This window comes from Silene latifolia, chromosome 4 (assembly GCF_048544455.1).
Source record: "Silene latifolia isolate original U9 population chromosome 4, ASM4854445v1, whole genome shotgun sequence".
NCBI classification, from domain to species: Eukaryota; Viridiplantae; Streptophyta; class Magnoliopsida; order Caryophyllales; family Caryophyllaceae; genus Silene; species Silene latifolia.
In genome coordinates, this window is record NC_133529.1 from 7,914,541 (window position 1) to 7,938,380 (window position 23,840).

The 23,840-nt window shown below is 36.2% G+C and overlaps 2 protein-coding genes across 2 annotated transcripts; one reads left to right on the forward strand and one right to left on the reverse strand.

The window, feature by feature from the left end:
- The first annotated feature begins 12,576 nt into the window (after nucleotides 1-12,576).
- On the forward strand, nucleotides 12,577-20,709 carry LOC141652787 (uncharacterized). The gene is made up of 14 exons (XM_074460388.1): nucleotides 12,577-13,028; nucleotides 14,184-14,274; nucleotides 14,388-14,472; nucleotides 14,566-14,650; nucleotides 15,308-15,377; nucleotides 16,134-16,203; nucleotides 17,064-17,109; nucleotides 17,216-17,465; nucleotides 17,923-18,128; nucleotides 18,235-18,309; nucleotides 19,027-19,096; nucleotides 19,234-19,314; nucleotides 20,163-20,242; nucleotides 20,353-20,709. Exons 1-14 carry the CDS (start codon nucleotides 12,880-12,882, stop codon nucleotides 20,429-20,431), a joined length of 1,437 nt encoding a protein of 478 aa, XP_074316489.1. The 5' UTR covers nucleotides 12,577-12,879; the 3' UTR covers nucleotides 20,432-20,709.
- A 413-nt stretch (nucleotides 20,710-21,122) lies between these two features.
- On the reverse strand, nucleotides 21,123-23,368 carry LOC141652788 (leucoanthocyanidin reductase-like). Its single transcript, XM_074460389.1, has 5 exons — nucleotides 23,039-23,368; nucleotides 22,674-22,814; nucleotides 22,325-22,562; nucleotides 21,657-21,860; nucleotides 21,123-21,571 (listed from the first exon to the last, which is right to left on the reverse strand). Exons 1-5 carry the CDS (start codon nucleotides 23,261-23,263, stop codon nucleotides 21,303-21,305), a joined length of 1,077 nt encoding a protein of 358 aa, XP_074316490.1. The 5' UTR covers nucleotides 23,264-23,368; the 3' UTR covers nucleotides 21,123-21,302.
- Nucleotides 23,369-23,840: the final 472 nt, after the last annotated feature.

Here is a 23,840-nt window from a genome sequence, read left to right on the forward strand (position 1 = left end):
GAATCTCTAAAACTCGAATTGAATTTAATGACGAAAACCCGCAAATATTGATTATTTGGGATTTGAGTCGGATTTATGACGATTTAAACATGTTAATGATGATGGTTAATATACATATGAATTATTAAACTATCATGTGAACGAATTAATGATTTAACAAAACAAAAGAAATAAATTTGATACGAATTACAGAGGACGGAGGAAGAAGAAAAGAAGCAGGAACTGCGGCAGCCTCACGAAGAGGCGCAGCAGGCGCTGCGCTCCTTCGAAGAGGCGCAGCGGTTGCTGCGTCTTTTCTCGACGTCTATCTACTGGAATTTCGCAAAGCAGGTTTTAAAGACGGTTTTAGAAATCGATTTTAATGGTGTTTTCGACATAAACCTTACAATAATGATATGATAATAAAATACAATAAATAAAAAGGGATTATACACCCTCAGACTTACATGTTGACGGAACGAGATGAACTAAGAAGATCGATTAGTGAATGCTCGACGCGAATGCAAGGAAAGAGTGCCCTCGTAAGAGGAAAGCGATTTAAACAGATTGATTAATTAGATTGATTGAGTGTAGTGGTCAAATTGGTCGGTCATGCAACGGAGAGGCTGGTACCCGGAAAGATCCGAGCTTACGTGGTCGGAAGTCCAAGCACGTAGGCGCCAATTAGTAAGAACGAAGTCTAGAATGCAAAGGGAGAAGAGAAGGGCGGACACTCGCGTGAGAAATATGAGGAACGAAGGCTCCTATTTATACTAATCACGCGGAGGAATTATGGTAAGAGTTGGATACGGAAGGAAAGATCCGGAAACAACCGACTTAGGTTAAACGCGGAAACTTGGACAAAAAGAAAACCCTGGGAAAAGGCGCAGCAGATGCTGCGTCCCTTGGAAGAGGCGCAGCACTTGCTGCGTCCTTTCCCGGGTAGGTTCCTGCGCGTAGAAAACGCGTTTGTGATCTGTCGTATTTTAGGCATAACTTTCTCTACAAGACTCGTATTAAGGTGATTTCGGTGGCGTTGGAAAGCTAAAAGAAAGATCTAGAACTTTTTGTGAAATAGGCCTGACCCAAAAAATCCGTTATGACCTCGTAAAATGGGCCTAAAGGTCGGGTTGTCATTTTAACTAAATGAAATGCACATTTTGTAATGTAAACTTTTAGTTTAGCCTAATGAAGTGACATGGGACTCAAAATGAGATATAATCTCAACATTTTATGACATCCTAACCTTAGGTAGGTAAGCACATTGCTTTGACTCGGGATTTGACGGTTTTTAGGAAATAAAGACGGTTTTTGACCCGGACTCCAAATGTACTCTAATTACTGCCAAAACGACCGTATCGGCGCGTAGATGACAACTAAGAGGTAGACATTAATGTTTGAGCAATCACTTGATGATAAACTTACGAACTGTCACAAATCGTTCCGCGTATCAAACATGCGGCCCAATCATCACCGGGTGGTTTGCGAGGGGTGCAGAAACGAGGTGTCTACAATAAATACAATACAAATATGCTTCATTCTTTTTTTAGTACAATGTCGGGTAATATAGTGTGGTTCGGGTTAAGTTCAGGTCTTTAGTTCGAGTGTCGGGGTTGGTTACATACTTACACAGGTTAGGTCATTTTAATCGGATTAATTTTGTCAAGTCTATTTTATTGGCCGTTCAAATGGACTTGTATACTACTTAGAAGCAGGAGTGTAGTCAGAATCGAAATTATGGGTAACAAAATTTCTTCTTGTTTAGTATCTTTGTAAATAAGACCGCATTTTTAAAGATTGTCGGATAGTGAAAATTAAGTCATGTGCGTAAATATAGCAAATGTACGAATACTAATGTGCTTTTTTCTTAGAATGATAGTACAATTTAACAATGTAGTGCAATAGTACGTGGCATGCAAGAAAAGATTGTTCACACTTGCTATATGGAGATAAGACATGAAGTTGTTCCAAGGATATAGTGTGGTGCATGTTGCCTTCCTTTGAAAGAAATGGAATTGGTTGGATTTTTATGGTTGAGGGTTGATCATATGGCTAGGGAGATAAGAAATTAAAGATGCTTTAGCTATAGATTGTGTTTCTAGATGGCTAGAATGTGTAAAAATTATCAAATCAAAATTAAGTAATTTTAGTCCTATTTTAATTTTCACTTCTTTTTTTTTTTTTTTTTTTTTTTTTTTTTTTCGCAGAATGGCATATTAAAAGTATTACTTCGTACTATGTTAAATGTCACTGGAGATGACTTATTAGAGAGTCCATTACAGTCACCAACATTTTATGTGATTATATTACTCTTATAAATTTTATTGTAGTTGACACTCATAAGTTTATGTTAGTCTTTTACCGTGATTTCGATTACTACCCTAAATTTCCGGTTAAAATGAACATTTAGGCACATGAACTATTCTTAATCTATTCTATGAATTCGAGAATTATGCCTTTGAAAACAATATTGAAATAGCTTCCGATGCCTTCTGCCAAAGGCTTGGTGCGGTGGTTGCCGGTTAGGCATCTGTAAAGATTATAGAGGAGAGATTGCATAAGGGAGAATTATATTATTGAATTGTGCCTCTCATTGAATACATGGACACGAATTATATAATAAACCGCATTAGTCTAAACCCTAGACGGTAGCCGTCATAACTTAACCCTAGTGATATTCGGCCCTAATGGGCCTAATATCCTAATACCCTCCCGCAATCGTAAAGGCAGTACATAGTACGAACTTTACGATTGGAGAATTACAATAAAATCAAGATAAAATTAAAATAAGAACAATCAATCTTCATCGACTTCTTCGTCTTCATTATCCATCTCCGTCTTCGCAAGGTTGGTAAAATAAACGAGTATTAAGACTCGTTAGAAATTTTCTTCGAACAAGAACGTTAAGTTTTTCGGACTTGTCGAACATCAAATAATTTGTTAGGAACACTAATCGGACCTAAACAAATTCAAAGGTAAAACGGAAAATTATCCGTTAATTTAAAGTTAGGAGAACGCTAAGTTTTTCGAACTCCAAATAGATCGGAACCACCATCATGGTGATTAAAATTGCGTAACTCTTGATCAATTTAAATACCACCTTAATCGAAGAAAAGAATTTTAAATCAAAATAAAGAAAAATAGGGACGAAGTAGTGCCCCTGCCACATCGATAAGATGATGATGATTCTTGATTATTGTACCTAATGACAAATCCTACGTAGTTTGAATTTTTTTTTTCTTTTTTTTTTGAATTCAGAAAAAGGAAATTATTGTTTGTGGTTGAAAAATCCTATCGGTGGGTGTAAATTTCCGGCCACCCACCGGTAAGAAAGCGGAAGCGGTTTATAGAGACCTCAAGAACGAGGCTCTGATAACATGTAAAGATTATAGAGGAGAGATTGCATAAGGGAGAATTATATTATTGAATTGTGCCTCTCATTGAATACATGGACACGAATTATATAATAAACCACATTAGTCTAAACCCTAGACGGTAGCCGTCATAACTTAACCCTAATGATATTCGGCCTTAATGGGCCTAATATCCTAATAGCATCCTTAGACGAAGAAATATTAAAATGGTCGAAAACAAACGAAAAATCATGTATTTTGTTATTTACAATTTACAAAAACCATGTACATGAAACCAATCTACTCTATATAAAAGCAGAAGACAATACTCATCAGAGAGCGCGCCACGTCATTAATTCATTTTTTTTTTTTTTCGAAAATGGAGATTATGGTGGGACCCATGTATGTGCAACGTATTTAATTACTAAGATATCCGTCTTTAAAAGCATGCGCTTAAATCCGTCTCGCAACAAATTATATAAAGGCATCTTACGTAATACTTCTTCAAATTAATATTATGATAAAATTTAATACATTCCGTGTTAAGAAAATGAATAACATTTACGCAGAATTAATTACAAAAGCGAGTTACCGTAATTGAATTACATAATTAGTAAGCCAAAATTACACAATAAAATTACATAATTTCAGGAAAAAATTACACTTATATACGAATCGAAAATACATCGAGAATGAAATACAAAATGAATAACAAGTATTTTTGTTATGAATAATTTTACCTTGCGCAGTAAATTTAATGAAAACATGATTTTTTAAAAATAGAGTGTACGAGATTTTTTTTTTAAAATATCAATAATGACGAGTAATGTACTTGGAATATAAAACTCGGCATCTGAAGTACCAGCCGCGCACACCGAATTGGTAGGTGACAAAGATAGCAAACCGAGTTAATATAGACTTTAGCAAGCTGTGAAAGCTATTTTTAATTATTTTTTTTACTCTACAAAATAAACATATAAATTTTCATTTAAATTACAGGTGATTTAAAAATTATAATAAAGTTTTTTTAAATAATTCACAATACTGCACGGGTTTTTTCAGGAATTAATTCACAATATTGCACGGGTTTTGTGAATTAATATTATTTAAAATAGTATACCCGTGCAATAAAACATATGTACGGGTTTTTGTTAGATTATAATAATCTTATCTTAATAAATACAGAAACATTTCATGCATCCACATTGATCCACGTCACCTTATGCAGTTTTCTTTTTCCTTTTTGTTTTTTCTTATAAAATAAATCGTGGGCCCATTTGCCATTTAGTTGAATTAAATTGTTTTTTGTTACATATTTATCGTGTTTATAATCTGATAAGTTATACGCACCCAAAAAAAATCTGATAAGTTAATATGTTTATATAATGATTCTTATTTTTTTAATTTTACAATTTTACAACTTAAAGAATATTAAGTAAATAATATAATATGAAATATCAATACAATGTTCCCAAAAATTGAACAAATTAAAATTGATTGAATAAGGGCTTAAAAATTGATAGCTATAAAAATTTACGGAGTAGTTACATCAATCTTAAATAATTTTTGGGATATTCTACGGTGTACCCTTGAGTTTTTCGGTTTTCTTTGTTGTACCCCTATATTTTTAAAATTTTATGGTGTACCCCTGAACTCTATAAATTAGTCTATACCATGACCTTATTTATTATCTTTGCTAATTTGGTTTCTTAATTGACCTATTAAATCATTTATTTACCATTCCAATTACTCGATAACTTACTCATTTACTTAGTAGTTGGCTGCATTACCTATTAACCCACTAAATAGTATAAAAATCTAACTAAAAGTTCATCAAATCCCTATTATCATGTCATGAATCATAACAGATGTTTTTAATATTATTTTGTACCTATTAAAAGTGATTTCTGATATTTCTCATATAGGATGATGATACACCACTAATAAGTCAGAATAAAAGTCAAAGTACAGTTGTTTGTTAGTGATAAAGTTAATGGAGAGTTAAACTTGGCCATGATGAAGAAATAAGTAAGTAGTTTAGGGGTACAAGGTAGAATATAAAAAAAATGAAGGGTACACCATAGAAAACCGAAAAACTCAGGGGTACACCATAGAATATCCCATAGTTTTTAAGCATACAATTACCAGATTTACATATTTTCTAATTCTAAAAATAAAAAATTACCATTTGATTCTCATGAAGTATAATTATTACCAAAAAAAACATAATATTTTTCTTATGAATAATGAAAAATAATAAAAAATCTCAAAAAATTACTTTAAACGCTAGAAGGAAAAAGAATAAATTTCATCAATACCGCTAGAAAAAATAAAACTAAAAGAAATAGAGTATAAAATATTCATATATTTTGGTTAACATTTTTTAAATGTTAATCATTATATCAATGTTCTTAAAAATATACCCGTGCAATTTTGCACGGGTTGAAAACTAGTTTTGTTAGAAAATAGAGTTGATAAACTTCTCCAACGATGTGTGTATATTACGACCATTCGAACTTTCAAAGATACCCACTTCAACCCAAATAAAGAGGGTCCATTCGGCCCAATATTTTAATTCCACAAGTCCATGTTTGACTAAAGGAATGGGCAGGCCCGTTTTTATTCAATAAATGCCCAGTAGCCCAAATCAAACGATCTGTTTGTTTGTTCTCCAGACAATTGCAATTGGCAAGCAAACAGATCGTCTCGTTTTGGTCATCCAACTTTATCCGTGTACAAGTTGGATACCTAGATCCATTTTTTAACTTCATACTTTCTTATTTAGTTAGTCCGCTTTTAAACTTTTAACTTTGAAACATTATTTCTTAAATCTATTGGTTGTAGTATTGTGATTTATGACTTCACACATTTTATCATCTTACATTTTCTATCACATAATAGTGAGTCCACATCTCATAAAACAGCAATACCTTTATGAAATTAGTACTATACACTTGGAGGGGTCGCCACAGGCTCGGACCAGGCTCATAAAGTAGCAATACGTGTACAAGTTTTCAATACACAAACTATTAAAATGGGACGACCTGCTCTCTCTGTAAAAGCCCCAAATCAAAAACCCCCAAATTAAACCTATTCTGATCCACTGCTTCTAGCCGCCACCCTCCGACAATCGCGCTCCTCTACCGACCAGCCGTCCGCCGGAGATGTGGCGGGCTATTTGCTCATCTCCGGCAGAATGATTCCCCAATTTCCACACTGTTTTTCCTCTATCCGATAACGGTTCACCATAGCCTGTGAAGTGCGATTCCATTGTCGTCTTAACTTGTGAGGCCTTAATATGATTAATCTGTTCGGTAATTTTGTGTGTGCAGCCTTGTTCGTAGCACCACCTGTGTCGGATTCCCGTCCCGTCATTTCCTCGTCCTGTCACCGAAACCGTGTGTGCAACCTAGGGGTGATCCCTCAATTCCCCCCACCCCTGGTATGGACTTTTTGTCTCGTTTTGTTGAGTCGTGTCGATCAAAGATAGTTCGTCATCTCTACGGATGTAGTGGTGTTGTTTGTTCCGTGGTTTTGAGTTGGGATTGATATGGTGATCCCCCATTCCCCCACCTATTGGCCCCATTTCACTATTTCTGTTTGTGTCGTCTTTTTGTTTGGTCTTGTTGCACGTAAGGCGATGGTCTTGGGAGGTCTCGGTTGGTGAAAGTGGGTTTCTTTTGCTGGGTTTCCTGGTCAATCCATTTTCTTAGATTTGTTGCTTTTAAAAATGGTTATGGAATGTGTTGTTCCTTGTTGGCTGGTTATTGGCTTTGGGTGTATCCAAATGACTTTAACAGCCGCTGATGTATGCGTCTTTGTATTGTTGGTTTTGAGGCTTCCTGTTTGTTGTCGGATTGTTTATTAGGTGCTACGATCGGTGTGTGTGTGTGTGGGCAATTTGTGTCTTTTGGGACTGAAATGGTGATTCCCCCCTTTCCCCCACCTTTTGGTCCCTTCCTGTGTTCCTGTGTCAACTAATTTATACTGGTTGTTTTTCCTGTGAGATTTATGGTTGGCTATCGTATTCTTCTTTTGGGCTGTGGTGAATTTTTGTTGGGTGAGGTTCTTGGTTGGATTGAATCATTGGGTTGTGTCGTTGGAGCGTGGTGTGGAGGTAGTTGGTTTCGCAGTGGTGATTTTCTTCTACATGAAAGGACTTTGTTGGAATGTAAGGGGCTTAAATAACCACCTTGCACCTACAATTGCAAAGACTAGAGCGATTCTTTCGAGTACCTATTTTGATTTTCTGTTCTTAGCTGAAACAAAATGTAATGTAGACTTAGTTGATCCTATTTTTCGTTCTTTTGGGTTTTCTCGAAGTTTTGGTGTTGATGCCATTGATACTAATGGAGGCCTTTGGTTTGGTTTTAGATCTGATGCTCATTTTCAATGTATTTTCACATGTCAAAATTTCATTATCATCAAAGTCATGCAATGCAAAGATAGATTTTGGTACTTATGTCTTATCTACTGACAAACAGGTTACACATCTTCGTAGTAAAGTATGGGAGAATTTGGGAGAACACCTTCTTATGCTTGATAGACCATATTTACTTATTGGTGATTTTAACCAAGTGGAATATTACGAGGATAAATGGGGTGGCAAAAGAGGAAAAATTAGGGGTGCTGCTTCTTTTTGTACATGGAAAAACTCATTAAACCTCATGGATATTCCATACAAGGGGCCTAAATTTACATGGTGCAATAAAAGGGAGGATGCTGGTAGTATGGTTCTGGAAAGGTTAGATAGAGCTTATGGGTCATGGGATTGGAATTCTTTATTTCCTGATGCTGGTGTTCAACACTATCCGGTCCAAATTTCTGATCATGCCCCTATTGTTTTCCTTAGCGACATGACTACTTCTAATCATGGCAAACCTTATAAACTCGAAGCATGGAACTTACAATATGAAGATTGTATTACTCTAGTCCAAGGTTGTTGGAAGGAGTCTATTAATGGGTCAGCTTCTTATCGGTTAATGCGTAAACTGTCCCATGTTCGTAAAATCATGAAGGATTGGTCTATCCAGAAGAGACGTGAATGGTCGTCTAAATGGTCGGACTTTGATGATGTCCTAGAACAAGATCTGGAAAATGTTATCCAACATGGACGTACCAAGGACTTTGTAGCCAACCAGTCAAAAATCTTGGAGTTTGCTAAGAATTCCGCTATCTATTGGAGACAGCGTGCTAAAATTAGATGAGCTATTGATGGAGATACTTGTTCTAAATACTTCTTCAATTGGGTCAAAGGAAGATCTAGCAGAAATTTCATTTATAGTATTAAAAACCTTGAGGATAACTGGACTTTTGATACAAGCGAAATTGGAAACTTTTTTATTAAACACTACTCCCTCCATTCAACTCCACTTTACATGTTTGCTTTATCACGTTTGCCAACGCGACTTTTACGTGGTAAATATCTTTAGCTACGTATTTGCAAAAATTATAAAAGTTAGATATTTTTAATGTAATTTTAAAGACGAATCAAATAAGATCTCACATGAATATATTATAACTTATGTATCGAGAGAAAATTGAAGTTGAATGTCTGCTTATGAATAGTGTGCAAAAGAGAAACATACAAAGTGGAGTTGAATGGAGGGAGTATAAAATACTTTATAAGGTAAACCAGGAGGCTGAAGATTATGAAGAATTCTTAAAGCGAGATTCCGGCCTTTTTGATATTATGGAATGTCGCCTTAACGAAGATGATCTTGATTATTTGGATAAACCATTTACGTTTAAAGAAGTTCGAAAAGCGGTCATCCAGCTCGGACCCTTGAAATCTCCAGGACCAGACGGTATTCCTGCTGTTTTCTATCAGCGTTGCTGGCATTTTATTAAACATGACGTTATATCGGCTGCTTTAAGTGTACTTAATAAGGATCACATCCTCCAAGAAATGAATAAGACCTTTGTGACACTTATCCCGAAAGGTAATTGTCCGGAAACCGTGGATCACTTTAGACCTATAAGTCTTTCCAACGTTATGATGAAGATCATTACTAAATGTATTACTAATAGACTCAGTAAGATCATGAACAAACTTGTTGGCGATTTCCAAAATGCGTTTGTACCTGGAAGAAGTATTGCTGATAACATCCTTATTGCTAATGAGATATTCCACAAGATTAGCTCTTCAAAATTTGGAAAGAATAAAATGGCTTTCAAAGCCGATATGAGCAAGGCCTATGATAGGTTGAATTGGAATTTCATTAGAGCTACTCTTTCAAAAATGGGATTTCCGGTGCGTCTTATTGCTCTTATTATGAAATGTGTTACTTCCGTTTCTTATGAACTACTCCTCAATGGTTTTCCTACAAATAAGATCAAGCCGCAATGTGGTTTACGTCAAGGAGATCCGTTATCCCCATATATTTTTGTGTTGTGTTCGGAAGTTTTGTCTCAGAATATTATATTTGAGACAAAACTCGGTAACATCAATGGTATTAAAATTAGTCGACGAGCGGAAGCGGTCTCCCATCTCTTGTTTGCCGATGATTCTATATTTTTCATGGAAGGTGGGCCGCAAGTTTGTTCAAATCTTAAAAGTATTATTAAGAGGTATTGTAAAGCTTCAGATCAGGTGATCAACGACAAAAAATCGGCTATCATTGTAAGCCCGGGGTCCAGTTTGCATTTTGCTAGAAAGTGTTTCAAGCTTTTTAACGTGTCCCCTAAGGCTACTATGGGTACTTATCTAGGTACTCCGCCGAATATTAGTATTCAGGATTGTGGAAAATCGAAAAAAAATATTTTCAATTGCCTAATCGATAATATTCAGAAGAGAGTTTCTTCTTGGAATGGTATTCTACTATCGTCGGCTGGACGACTCACGCTTATTTCTTCTATCCTTTCATCTCTTTCAACCTACTTTCTATCGGTTTTTAAAATTCCCGTAAGTGTGATGAGGAAGATTGATTCCTTATTGTTGCAATTCTGGTGGAAGGGTAGTAGAAATTCTGGGGGTATCCACGGGTGCAGCAAACTTTTCTTGAGCCAACCTAAAGGACTTGCTTGGTGGTATTGATATTTGTAACGTCTCCTGCTTTAATCAAGCCCTCCTCGCGAAAGTTGGGTGGAACATTCTTAGAAAAGAAAATTCTTTATTAGCTCGTACTATTGGTTCAAAATATAAACTCTCTTGGGATACCTGTGGGGCTGAGTTCTCCTAGAAACGATCGAATCTGACGTGGATTGGAAAAGGTGTTCTTTGGGGCATCACTCTTTTTGCTGGAGATTGGGCCTGGCAAGTTGGGAGGTGGTCTGAGCTTTCAGTTTGGAATTCTAATTGGATGAATGGTGCGAAACATTCTCCTAGCAGCGATAATCTATTAGATACTAATCCGTCACTATTGAATCTTAAAGTTAAAAATCTTATCAATAGTGATGGATCGTGGAATACAAACATGATTTATAACTTTTTCGCGGAGAATGATATTACAACTATTTTGGCCATCCCATGTTGAGTTTTGATAAGGATTGGGCTTATTGGACCAAAGATCCTAAGGGAGACTTCTCGGTTAAACGAGGCTACTATGAAGCTTGGTTGCCGTACTGGAATCGTATGGCCTCGGCCAAAGATCTCACTAGGATCTTCCCCACCTGCAGAAGCTTTATGAAAAAACATTTGTGGCACTTGCCTGGTCCAAATGTTTGGATTACCCTCCTTTGGAAAATTCTTACTAATTTTGTAGCTGTTGGAAAAGAATTTCAAAAAAGGCGATTGGATGGTGTTTGTGTATGTTTTCTTTGTGATCAGATGGAGATAGAAACGTTGGAGCATTTATTCAGGGATTGTACCTTTGCTACGAGAATTTGGAGGGGTGGTCACTTGGGTATTAACTCTAGACAAAGACATGACCTAAGTCTCCAAGATTGGATTATCAATTGGCTTCTCTCATGTTAAAAATGAATGGTCCTAATGAGGTAATCATTTCGTTCCTTTGTACGTTGTGGACTATTTGGCGTGCTAGGAATAAAGTTGCCTTGGGGGAGCATTCATTCCTTTTATTTGAAAGGTGCCATTGGCATTTATGAAGACTCTCTATCTAAAGTCATCACGGCCAACAACAATCAATCAAAGTCTTTGACTAGTATAGTCTTGGACGATGATCTGGAATGCTACCTCTTAAATCTTAGAAAAGGATACAAATGCAAGCTTATTGGTATCAACTACAATTGTTCCCAAACTACCATCCATGTGGACGCTGCTTGGAAGGATGATAAAAGTACGGGATTTGGATGGTATGTTAACTGTGGGAATACTTGAATCTTATTTCGTACCAAAGGTGGACTCTTCTCTCTCGGATCAAGCGAAAGTCTGGCTATTCAGGAAGCCCTTAAATGGGCGCTAGGAAGAAATATATACCATATTACTATCTTCTCTGACTGCTTACAGGTGCACGTTCAAATAATGGATAATTCGAAGATTGGCTTGAAGACTAAAGTTCTGGTGACAGACATCCTTAAATTATGTTCTATGTTTCATTGTATTTCTTTTCGTTTTATTCCTAGGAAGTACAATAAAATGGCTCATAATCTAGCCCAAAGAGCCATTATTATGTAAACTTACTCTTGCTAATTGTCAAAAAAAAAAAAAAAAACTTTATCCGTGTAGACCCCAACTACAATGAATTTTACTTCATATGTTGTGTACTTTTTATTTTTTGGTGAAAAAATACGTTGTGTACTTGTGTTTGTGTGAGGCTAATTACTCAAATGGGTCATAACTTGTACTCGGATATTTTAACTCTATCCCGCTATGACTTATTTTATCCCCGACCTAAATTGGGTACTAGAATAAGACTCATGCAAGTCTTAACATAAGTACATAACACTTATAATAAAGTGGGTATATTACAGAGTATTTCAAAGTTTTAAGTTAAGTCTTGTAAATTCAAGATTCAACTTGAAACTCATGAATAGCAAGGAGTAATATGTGAGTGAAAATGTTGGTCTCACATATTGTTATAGATTTATTTCACGAGTTCGTAAATCGAGGATAATATGAAAATTAATATATTAGTCTGAAGTTATTCTAAAAATTAAATTATCCCCAAATAACTTGATAATAACTAGTTTACATAACCTGAACTTGAAGTATAACCCAACTCGACCTAATTTAACCTCTAAAATGATCTGAAACTCAAAATAACCCGACCCAAACTTATCCGTTTATTGGGTCTAATTTTACCACCTCTAATAAACAATCTCTCTAAATCTCTAGTAGCTACCCACCCTTTATCAAGTCATACACGAAAACTTCAGAGAGACGGTTTCTCAATAGCGTTATTAAGAGACATGAGATAGGGTGGGAAACCCACTAAATTTCTTTTTTTCCTATTATATCTCCCACTAAATTATTGGGAGACGGTCTCTCACGAGACCTACTTAAAATCATAAAAGGCACTCACTAACTAAACTACTTTCTAATCCTATCCTAATCCAATTTTTATAAGACCCCACTTACCCAAAAATCTTGTTAAAAGTAAGCACAACTACAATTTCTGTTAATTTAGATATTTGAGTGAAAAAAAAAATGATGATGAGTGAAGGAGGAAGAAGATATGCAATGAATTGGAGAAAAGTTGGCAAATCTTTGCAACGATTAGGAGCTCATCTTTTTCTCCTAATTTTCACCTTCTTACTTGTTTATAAGCTTGATCACATCAACTCTTACTCTTGGTGGTATAAATTTCATCTATTGTTTTGATTTCTACCCATGTTTCCAAGTTTTGATTTTTTGCTTTTTGGGATTCGCTCCGTTCCAATCATTTGTTTACCTTTAATTAAAATACCACACGACGAGAACAACAACCGTAAATAAATAATTGGGACGGAGGTAGTAAATATTCTTTTTTGTTGTGTTTATATGATGTTGGGGTTTGCCCTAACAAATGATCAAGACGGAGGGAGTACTATTTTAACTGTGAATTAGGTTCGTGTTAAAATTGTGTGTTTTAGTGATACTTGATTGTTATTAAGTGAATTTTGGATCTAATCCTATTAAATTGGACCAAGTTATTAAAAAGTCATTTGTGCTGAATCAGTAGTTTGACTTCTGGGTAGGAAAATGTTTTTAAATTGGTGCTGTAATTTGTCATCTTCTTGTCAGATTTGTTAGGGCTTGTTAGTGTGGAACCTTGGTTAGGTATGTGAATTTCTGTTTTGAGAGTTTTGGATTTGCTGTCAACCAAATTGGCCAATTTGATGACATGGGTTGGAGCTTTAGTTTGCAATCTGAATTGGGTATGGGTCGCAATTAGTCGTTTATGGCTTTGACTGCGTGGTGGCTGGTGGGTGTTCTCAAGACTTGTGGGGTTTGTATTTTCTTTCCTTTTATGGGTTTTTCAAATTTTATGGATCTCTATTGGTTAGAATGACTGGGGAACAGAATGCCTTTTTTGGCAGAAGGAAATGGAATGCACAAGTATGTCATTATCAGAAATTAGCATAGTCAAGTGACTTTTGGACGAAACAGAATACGCCTGTTTCTGAAAGGCAATGAATCTGAGTTGGTATAAAATTCAATAAGGTCAGGACTGATCACAGATGGAGTCTCTCTTATGAATTAGTCATATGGTCAAAAGGAATAGTACAGGCAGACACAGCCTTGAGTTACTGAATTTTGGTTACTGCTTTATACATTTGTCGGTTGTATTCTCATTGCTGTATTTGTTAATATATAGTATCCTTTGGTCATCAAGTTTCTTAAATCTGATTGTTAAATGTTGCTTTGAAACTCCTGTACGATTAAGCCATGGCTGTTTAGGAATGTGCTATAGTTTTTTGTATTGTCTAACTGAGGAAAGGTAGTGACAGTTCGCATTGTGTTTATTTTAGGATGGTGTTTTGCCCCATATGGTTGTTTCACTTGGTCATTGCCCGAGGAAGATTTTCATTGCCTGCCCCTTCTGTTCCGCATGATCGTAATGTAATTAATTCTGTTATTTCATAGATTTGACTGAAATAACTTGCCTGCTGTTCATTCTACTAAGAACTTGAAAATCCTTTTGCCTAATTTATAAATGCTTTTTTTAATGACAGTGGGCTCCCTGTCATGCTGTTGTTGCAACACCATTGATAGTAGCATTTGAATTGCTCCTTTGTATATATCTTCAGAGTCTTCAGGGTATGTAGTTCTATCTGTCATCATTTGTTTCATGGTGATTTTGTAGCAGTTTTAAACATTAAATATTAAAGATGGAAAGTTCTTGTATTTCAGAGTTTGGTATACCAGTGGTCAGCCTGAAGGTTGTTTTCATTCCATTGTTGGCCTTTCAGACCATTATTCTGGTCGACAATTTCAGGTATTAACATTTTATTACTCGGTATCGGTTGATTAGATGTCTATGTTACCCGTACATAGTGGTGCATATAATACAGAGTTACAGTCTTACAGACATACAGACATACAGACATACAGACATACAGTAGTAAATATGTTCTAGACTTCTAGCATCATTTATCTTGTGTTGTCTCATGTCCAAACTTTAAGGGGCTTATCTCTCTGAAGCGCAAGACACATGTTTAAATTGCCTTTGTAGCTGTATATGAGGTGTATTTATTGAGGTCCGTCGTAGGCACAAGAAGCACGCTTTTTAGCCCCCAGGAAGTTTCCTCTATAGCTTACCGACCAAAAAAAAAGCTTCCCTTTTGAGAACACGCGCCTTGCGCTTCACAGAGATAATCCCCTTAAAGTTTTTGATCTGAGACAACATAAGGGAAACGATGCTAAAATATCAATTTATAGATGAAAGGTTAGGAGGAACACATTGGAAGTCTCACCAGAGAGAGAGAGAGAGTGAGAGAAATATTTTTGTTACCAAAATGAAGATATGGTGTTCCCATACCACGCTGTACAACTATAATGGATGATGACAGTCTCCTTGCTCAACATCTTAACTTGCCCTCTGTCTTTTTATTTGGCGACTAGTGCTTTATCTTACATGTGAATGCCTTTACAGAATGTGCAGGGCTTTGATGCCAGGTGATGAGGAAGGCTTGAGCGATGAAGCAATATGGGAAACACTTCCTGTGAGTTTGTTTAACCCTACTTGGGAATTATATTTTAAAGGGACATACAATTGTTTGTATAACCATCATGAGAGCCTATCTCCAAAAGCTAGCTCAACGTATGGGAAAGTTCACATTGATTTAAGAACGCACATAAGTCTCATAATTATTATTGGCGATGTGGAAGTCCTATTCTTATTATGGATGATACCATTTGCTACGCTCCAACCTATGTGGATTATGGAGGCTACATGCTTAGCCTTGGAGATTATTTGTAGACGGTGTGGAATGTGTTCACGTAAGTACTTTTTGGGACACTTACAGTGTGTTTGGATAGATTATTAAGAAGAAAAGGAAGGGGAGGGGGGTGCTTGGAGCATGATGTTTTTACATCAAATTCTTTTTTTTTGTTTGAGGGATATTAATTTTTCGTGTAGGAGAGAACATAGATTCCTCCGTTGTCCTTCCCCCCGTATCCCCTCTACCTTTTTTTCCCCTTGTAAATAAAAGAGAGATTTAATTGAACGATACCAACGGGTGATTCCCATGTAGACAAAGACATCATACGGGTGACAATATTAGAGATGTGAGATTTAAAGTCCCATACATCTCAATGGATCAAATCATTTTTTTGCGGCTGAAATACGACCTGCTTTCCGACTGAGCGTTTAGCTGACCAATTTGTTATGGCCTATTATCTCTCAAATGATATTCTATACGAATTTCAGGTTTTATTTGTTATCTCAATATTTCTTAATGCTGGCATGAATTCTGCAGCATTTCTGGATTGCTATTTCCATGGTTTTCTTTGTCGCTGCCACATTGTTCACCATGTTCAAATTATCTGGTATTCTCCTAGTTCTTTTATGCATTGTTCATCCTACTTTTTTTTCTATTTTATTGTGTGTGTGTGTGTGTGTGTGTGTGAAATTTAACTTTCCAGACATATTTCAAATTCCCTCGTAACTGTAGAGTGTAGACCCAACATTATTTTTTGGGGTTTAATTAGAAACTAGTTTACTTAGGTGGCACATTTCAACGATTTGTTCAGGAAATCTGGATAATGATAATTTCTACTTTTCTATATATCTATATAATCGGTTTTTCTAATGTGTGCCATAAGGGCACACATTAATAACCTAAATGTGGCAAGATTTGCAAGATATTCTCACTATATAATCACTACATGTAAACTGAAAAAGTTTGAATGAGGTGTAACGCGACTTTATGCGCAACTCAGATGATGTGACTGTTGAGGTTTTTGAGGTGGGCGTTCTAGTTCGGGAAATGGAAATGATCAGGATGAAATGCAGCATCAGAGCTGATAATCTTGGCAAGACAATATGTACTCTTAGTCCTAGCATGTTTTTCATTTCTGTCACTGTACTTCAGCAATGCACAGTTAGATACGATAAGTTAAGTTCTGTGCACCTATCGCTATGAGCCTGTTACAAGATCTATGCATCAGGAAATATGAAATCTTTGTTTGCTCTTTGATTATATATGTCTCTGTCTTTTTCCATGTCGTTTGAAGTACCCTTCATTTTTAATCATATTTCTGCATGTTGAAGACATGATCATTCAGAAGTATTTTGTCATTCATCAGTGTGCTATATGCCTATATTTAATGTTATCCAAACTCTTTGTAACATGCGATCATTTGTCTATCATCATAGTTCTTAACTGTAGTTGTTTTAATTCTTTCAGGTGGCGTTGGCGCATTAGGTTGGTGGGATTTGCTTGTTAATTTTGGGTACTGAATTAACCATTCATCATTTATCTGAAGTTAGTTTATTCTTTTACTCTTTAAAAGATCCTTATCTATAGAATTGAGCGAAATATTACATTGCTTGTTGCAGTATAGCAGAGGGCTTTGCCTTTCTTGTTTGTACGAAATGGACCAATCCTCTTATTCACAGGGCTTCTAACTCCACTGAGAGCAGTTCATCTTCTAACACAATCAGCTATCTTAACTGGACCAGTGGGTTAGTTGTTTGCCCTGAAGAGGATCAAAACCAGGAGACATTCTGTGGTTTGCCAGACATTGGTGGCCATCTGATGAAGTTGCCAGTCATAATTTTCCAAGTCTTACTTTGCATGCGCTTAGAGGTGAAACTTTTCTGAGTTGGATTTTGCAACATAGAAAAACACTCCCGTTTTTTCACTGTATATAATAGTTACTATCTGGACCAATGTTTTCTGACAACATATAATAGTTAAAATGTCGTAAATATAATGAAATAAAAACAGTCGTTTGATAAATCAAACAAGATAAATTTTACTCTCTACATTGTATGATTGCATCTCCTACTTTAGAAAAATTAATGGTAAAAGTTCACATTGGTTGACCACTAAAGTCATTGGGTACTATAAATTTAGGATGTCGGTAGCAATCTACTACAGTTAGTACATTAATATTTTTATATCATTGTAGGCTTGTAGCTATATAGCGACCACTGTTTAAATAGCTGTCGCCATATGTCGATCAATGTGCATATTTGCTAACCATTAATTTGATTTTTCCCCTTGCTTTTATTTAATATTTATTTTTATTTTAATATTTCAGGGCACTCCTGCTAGTGCTAGGTATATCCCTCTTCCAGTTCTTTTCTCGCCTTTATTCCTCCTGCAAGGCATCGGAGTCCTATTTGCTGCATCACGATTGGGGGAGAAAATCTTTCTTTTGCTGCATAATGAAGCTGGCCAAGGACGCTATTTTTTCTATTCAGCAAAAGTTTCTGATTGTTTGGCATTTATGCATCATGGTTCAAGGTGCAGTAAACTTCATTTTGGTGATTTTTAAATGTACCTGACAGTTTTGAAATCTGGGCAAACAAGTATTAACACCTCTCCCTGGTCCCCTCTCATTGTAATACAGGTTACTTGGTTGGTGGTCTATTGATGCGGGAAGTCGTGAGGAGCAAGCAAAGCTTTTGCATGAAGGGAGTTCTGGGTATGTCATTTCATTTTTTCATAGCTATTTTACTTCAAGTAGCAGTCATTCTATGTGATTCTAGATGCAGTTTTCATCTTGATTCAGCTGGAAATAGTCTCTCCGTTTTGCTAACATATGGGCCAGGCTTCAGACATCCAACCGTCCCTTATTTGGCTTCCGCGGGGGCCTTTGAGGCAATGGGACATCATGTGGTATAGCTATGTTACTTTGACACCTTCACTTAATCTGCGTGTTCGACACTTTGACCCTACATTTTAGATCAAAACCAAAAGAACCTTTTTATTAGGTAGCTGATCCCCAGTCTCTGTCACTGTGTCTCGACCGACACTTGCAGCGGTGTAGGAGTAACATATGCTGATAGTGCAGTCAGATTAGATTGCTTATGTTGTTGTGGCTAAATGGTAGCGGAAAGTTTTTGCCCTTTGGCAATCTCCATTCAAGTATGAATCTTTGTTTCACTTTCTTTTAGTCTTGTATCCAGTTGTCCAGTTGTGAACTTGTGATTCCTGCCTATTGTGATTATTGCTGAGTATATACGGTTGGCTCTAAAAATATTTCACACTCTGAATGTGTCGGTGTTTTGACGCACATATTTCTTTCCTGGTTCACGGAGTATGATGTACCCAACACGGCAACACCTCACTCCTTCTAAAATACTCTATGCTTATTTACTAGCCTTTCTTTATTAATATCTTGCTAAACTGCTTTCTTCAGATACAACACCTTCTGCTCATATCCACCTGAGATTGTCAAGAAAATGCCTAAGAAGGATCTGGCAGAGGAAGTAAGTCCATCTGTAGTTTTAGCTGTTACTGTATCTAAAACTCGTCCAAGCGATTCCATTGATTAGTCCAAAATCCTTCAAAATACCCTTTTTAGGTTATAATCTTGGCGTTTATTTCTCATTTATGTTGGATTTAGGTCTGGAGACTGCAGGCAGCTCTGGGACAGCAAACAGAAATAACCAAAGTTAGCCAGCAGGAGTATGAAAGATTACAAAATGTGAGATTTACCAACTTTTATCGATAGTTCCTGATTTCCTGCAATGAGACATGTAATCCAAATATTCATTGTTGACATCTTTAATACTATAAAAACAAGAAAAGGGTATCCCAAAATGATTTGGGGTGGCTGTATGAATTATTAGTTCAAGGTATCTTTTACAAGTCTGATATGTCTTCGACTAATGAAATTGATTTTATCAAAAATGGAAAAACAAAGCCCTCCCTTTTTCCATATGGGTCCTCTCATTGAAATTTTCCATACTAGCTTACCTTCTTATATGAACTTATGGACGCCCATAGTTTTCCTGCCGTGTATCACGGCTTACTTATGTGTAGGAATTGCGTGCAACTCGAATCAGCTCCGAAATTGTTCTTGGTTTTAGAACATGACAGAACAAAGCAAAATCCTTCACTGTCCTGTTTATGATCAATGAACTTGATTTGGAAACATCTTGTGTTAATTTAGAGCCTTCGACACATTGGGATTACATAGATACTCAAATAAGGCCGTTATACAGCGTATTACGACCCCATCTTATGTTATACAGTGCATTTAATGATGGCAATAGTATCTATGTTCCGTATGTTTTACCATACAATAGTCTTACACAAGACCATTGTTAGAATTTTGTTCAATTATTTGGTAATTTTTATACGTAGATGCCTAGGTGGAACGTTTATATTGAACATGTCAGCCATAACGTAGCTAGTGTGTCCACTTTTGCTATTTCGATGAAGCATAAAAACTTATATGAGGCAGTCTTATATTCGAGATCCCTCTCAGACAAGACTCCCTGCTGATGTTGTTAACCTGAATTTGACTGACATAATAGCATTGGCTTTCAGGAAAAAGTCCTCTGCCGAGTATGCTTCGAGAGAGAGATCAGCATTGTGCTTCTTCCTTGTAGGCATCGCATTCTTTGCTGGTAAGCTTTCAGTTTCGGTTTAATGTACCCTCAAACTTTCCTTTGCACTGATTTTCTTTCCACTTCATCTGGCTCTACTAACACCACTCTGGATTCCGAAATTTGTGCAGTTACTGCAGTGACAAGTGTAAGAAATGCCCAGTATGTCGCGTTTCTGTTGACGAGAGATTGGCAGTATATGATGTATAATCCACAAAATCATCCTCCGTAGATGACAAGTACTATATAGAGCAAGACTTCTCTTGGTCTCGCTTCTAGTGTGATTTTCACCAACATATTTTCATGGTGGTCACTGTTACTCTTCGTTTGCCTTCGACTAGTGTCTAATTAGGTTAAGTTATGGTGGAGTTGTTTAGTTTTCTTAACTCTTTTTAAGTTACAGTAGTTAAAAAGATGTAAATATATTGTAGCGACACTAATACGATTGTCTGATTGCAAGGTTAATGTCAATGTTTAGGTTTGTCTCATTGCTCATTCCGAATCACTAATTTTTGCAACGCTGTTCCCATCAAAGGCTGCAAGGTTCGGTTGTCTACGTCCAACATAAGCGGAATTCTTGAGGCACTGGGTAATGTTGCCATCCAAATTTCGAACAATGAAATGTTTACGTAAAAGCACCGTCTGAGCTTTAAGGCCTGAAGGTACCGTCCCCCTTCCGCTTTAAATTCCCTATATTTCGTTTGTATTATTTCTGTTTGGTTTTAGTGACCAGGTTACTTAACATTTTTACTTGGCATATATTTAGAAAAAATAGTTGATAAAATTGTCATCAATTGGCCACCAAAATAGATATACAGCCTATAAATTTAGAACGCGGATAATAATAAATAAGTAAATTGCCGGTTAATAACATAAAATAAATTTGAAATAGATGTTAGAATGGGGAAGAGTTGATAATATGCTTAATGATAAAACATAGCTTGTTTTAATGTGATTAACAATAGCAAACCGTCTCCTTGGAAATTAAGTTACACAATAAATCGATAAAATGACAACCGTTAACCCTAATCGAAACAACCCCTTATTTCTCTGGCATAAACAATTAAACACCATGATATGATCAAGCAACCGACAATGTGAAAGTAAACGACTCCGACCTTGGCCTCTTGATCTCGCCATTAGTTGTGGCTTTCCCGGTCAGGACATGCCCCTCTATAATCATTGACATAAATTCATCAAAGCACTCGTCGATGGATCTAAATTGAATGTCGGGATACAGAGAAGTTGCTTCAAGATCGTTAGGTTTATCGAGTGCAAAATTTATTTGGCAACCTTGGATGAAAATATCATGGGTGAATGCTGCTACAATGCTCTCTGGAACGCGCATTTCTGTTAAAACACAGAGCACCAAATCAATTAGCCGGATCAAAATCGACTTTACTAAATAAGTCGATTTTAGTAAAGTGTAACGTACCATTAGCAGCATTAAGAAGGTCTTCCTCAGTAACAATAACACGAGGAAGATTTCGCTCAAGTTTTTGCTCCCATAAACTCGCAAGTTCATTGATGCTGTAGAGATTTTTTGGTGGTCGGAAATGAACACATTTGTTGACAGTCCTCTTGTCGTTCATCACTTTTATCGTAAGCCTTCCTATATCCGACCCAGCGACAAAGTACGCTGCACTTATACAATTACCCAAAACAGAGTTGATACAGAATGGTAGGTAAATGACAATGCTAATACAGAAAGGTAGGTTACAAATTAGGTGGGATAGCGAAAAAGCCGAAAACTGTAAGTTTTTTTTTTTTTTTTTTTTTTTTTTTTTTTTTTTTTTTTGGCAGCTAATAATAAAGGTTCTACATTCTCATGACCCAGCCGATAAACTGTAAGGTGTTGAACTGTTGGTTTCTTAGTCAATTGTGTTTTCTTCACGTCCGTCCTTTTAATGGAAGACAATGTCTTTATCTTTACTGATTTAATCCGAACAGCAAAAGATCATTATCTACTTTTCTAGGTCGTCAACATCAATAAACACGAAAATTAGGTGGTCGAGCTCTGTCTCGAACAGGTAGAAAGCAAGGACGCCACAAATTCAAGTCTCAAACACACAAAAGAATAAAAACGTAAACAAACAGACAAACCTTTGACATTTCCGTCACCATAAATATGGAAATGATCTAAAGGAGGAAGAACATCAGCAGGGTGAGTGTTGTCATGGTAAGGCCAAGCAGCGATAGAGTTGCAACACACGTAAGTGTAGTCGATCCCAGCTTCCTCTATTGCTCTTCGAACTTGTCTCTTCTCGTTGTACATCTTCAGCCCTGGCTCTACTGGCTCTGCTCTGTCTATGTCATGCCCAAATTCTGATGGCAAAAACCTCTGTTTTTTTTTTTCAAAATTTTTCATTATATGTTATCTTTTATGGAATTATGAAACGCGCAAAATCCAACTACCTTTTCGTCAGAAACAAGAATAGTTGTTTATACATACCTTAACAGTTCCGACAGCTTTGATCGCGTTGATTAGGGTAAGTTGGTCTAAGATGCTTTCACCTCCTACAGCTGATATCACTACTTCTATCTTATTATCTTCCAATATCTTTTCCATCAACCTCTGGTTTGTTATCGTTCCCTACGCGTAATTCATTTAATTAATCTATAATTAGTATATAAAAATCACCAAGTTTCGAGTGTGTACTCGATATTTTTCTTAGTTAATATAGAGGTTTTGATTCGAAAATGGCTCATAATCTAGCTAAATTTTCGACAAATTTTTATCCTAAGAAAAAAGAGTTGCGAGTTATGACATAAAATCATAGAATGTTATGTTATAAAAAAAATTGGAAAGAAACATACGGTTATGATAATGGCACCCTTCTTTTGAAGAGTTTGGATGGCTTGAGCCTTAGCTGTGGAAGCAGATAAACGGGACCGAACCAATAGATAAGTCGGGTGGTCGGAGTCTAGGCAGGCTTCAGCAAGGAACCTACCAATAAACCCTGTCGAACCAACGATCAAGGTTTGATTTCCCATTTTCCCGGTCCTTGTCACGGTCGGGACTGTTTCATTTGAAACCGTCATAAAAGAATTGTTTTTGTGTGCAAAAGAATGAGGAAAGAACGGCAATGTGATTTGCTCAAGTATAAAATATTTATAGAGGTATTGTGAGATTTGTGTAGGAGGTTAGTTAACATTTATAGAGGTAAATGGTATACGTTTTTGTACTATTTTGTCTATTCATTGTATATTAATTGGTACAGTATCTAATAAATTTGGGAATTGTGTTCATGATCGGAAAATGGCAAATTCTCATTTAAGACGGAAGTATCCTCTTAAAATTAAGATGGGTCTTATTCCCTAGATATTTCACTTTTGTCTTATTGAACATATTTGACCTGTTTTAAGCATACGATGGATATCCGTCTAATTTAATGGTGGATATTACATTTATTCATTTTTGGTTGCTTGTCGATTTGACTTGGGTTAAATCATAGTAATAATTAGCAATATCCTTATCTTTTAAAATTCGACAATGTATCCCTAAATTCTATATATTATTAATCAGTATCGTAATTTTGTTGATTATCCCCGTCAACTTTATTCACTGGTTGATCCATTAACTTTTTTTGGTTACATGTAGATTTGGCTCGATCCGTGT

Coding starts and splice junctions, on each gene's coding strand:
- LOC141652787 (XM_074460388.1), top strand. CDS start 12,880: ATGATGATGAGTGAAGGAGGAAGAAGATATGCAATGAATTGGAGAAAA. Junction 14,275..14,387: donor CTGTTCCGCATGATCGTAAT/GTAATTAATTCT, acceptor TTTTAATGACAG/TGGGCTCCCTGTCATGCTGT. Junction 18,310..19,026: donor TTGCATGAAGGGAGTTCTGG/GTATGTCATTTC, acceptor TGCTTTCTTCAG/ATACAACACCTTCTGCTCAT.
- LOC141652788 (XM_074460389.1), bottom strand. CDS start 23,263: ATGACGGTTTCAAATGAAACAGTCCCGACCGTGACAAGGACCGGGAAA. Junction 22,815..23,038: donor AGGGTGCCATTATCATAACC/GTATGTTTCTTT, acceptor AATTACGCGTAG/GGAACGATAACAAACCAGAG. Junction 21,861..22,324: donor TGGTGACGGAAATGTCAAAG/GTTTGTCTGTTT, acceptor GTATAAGTGCAG/CGTACTTTGTCGCTGGGTCG.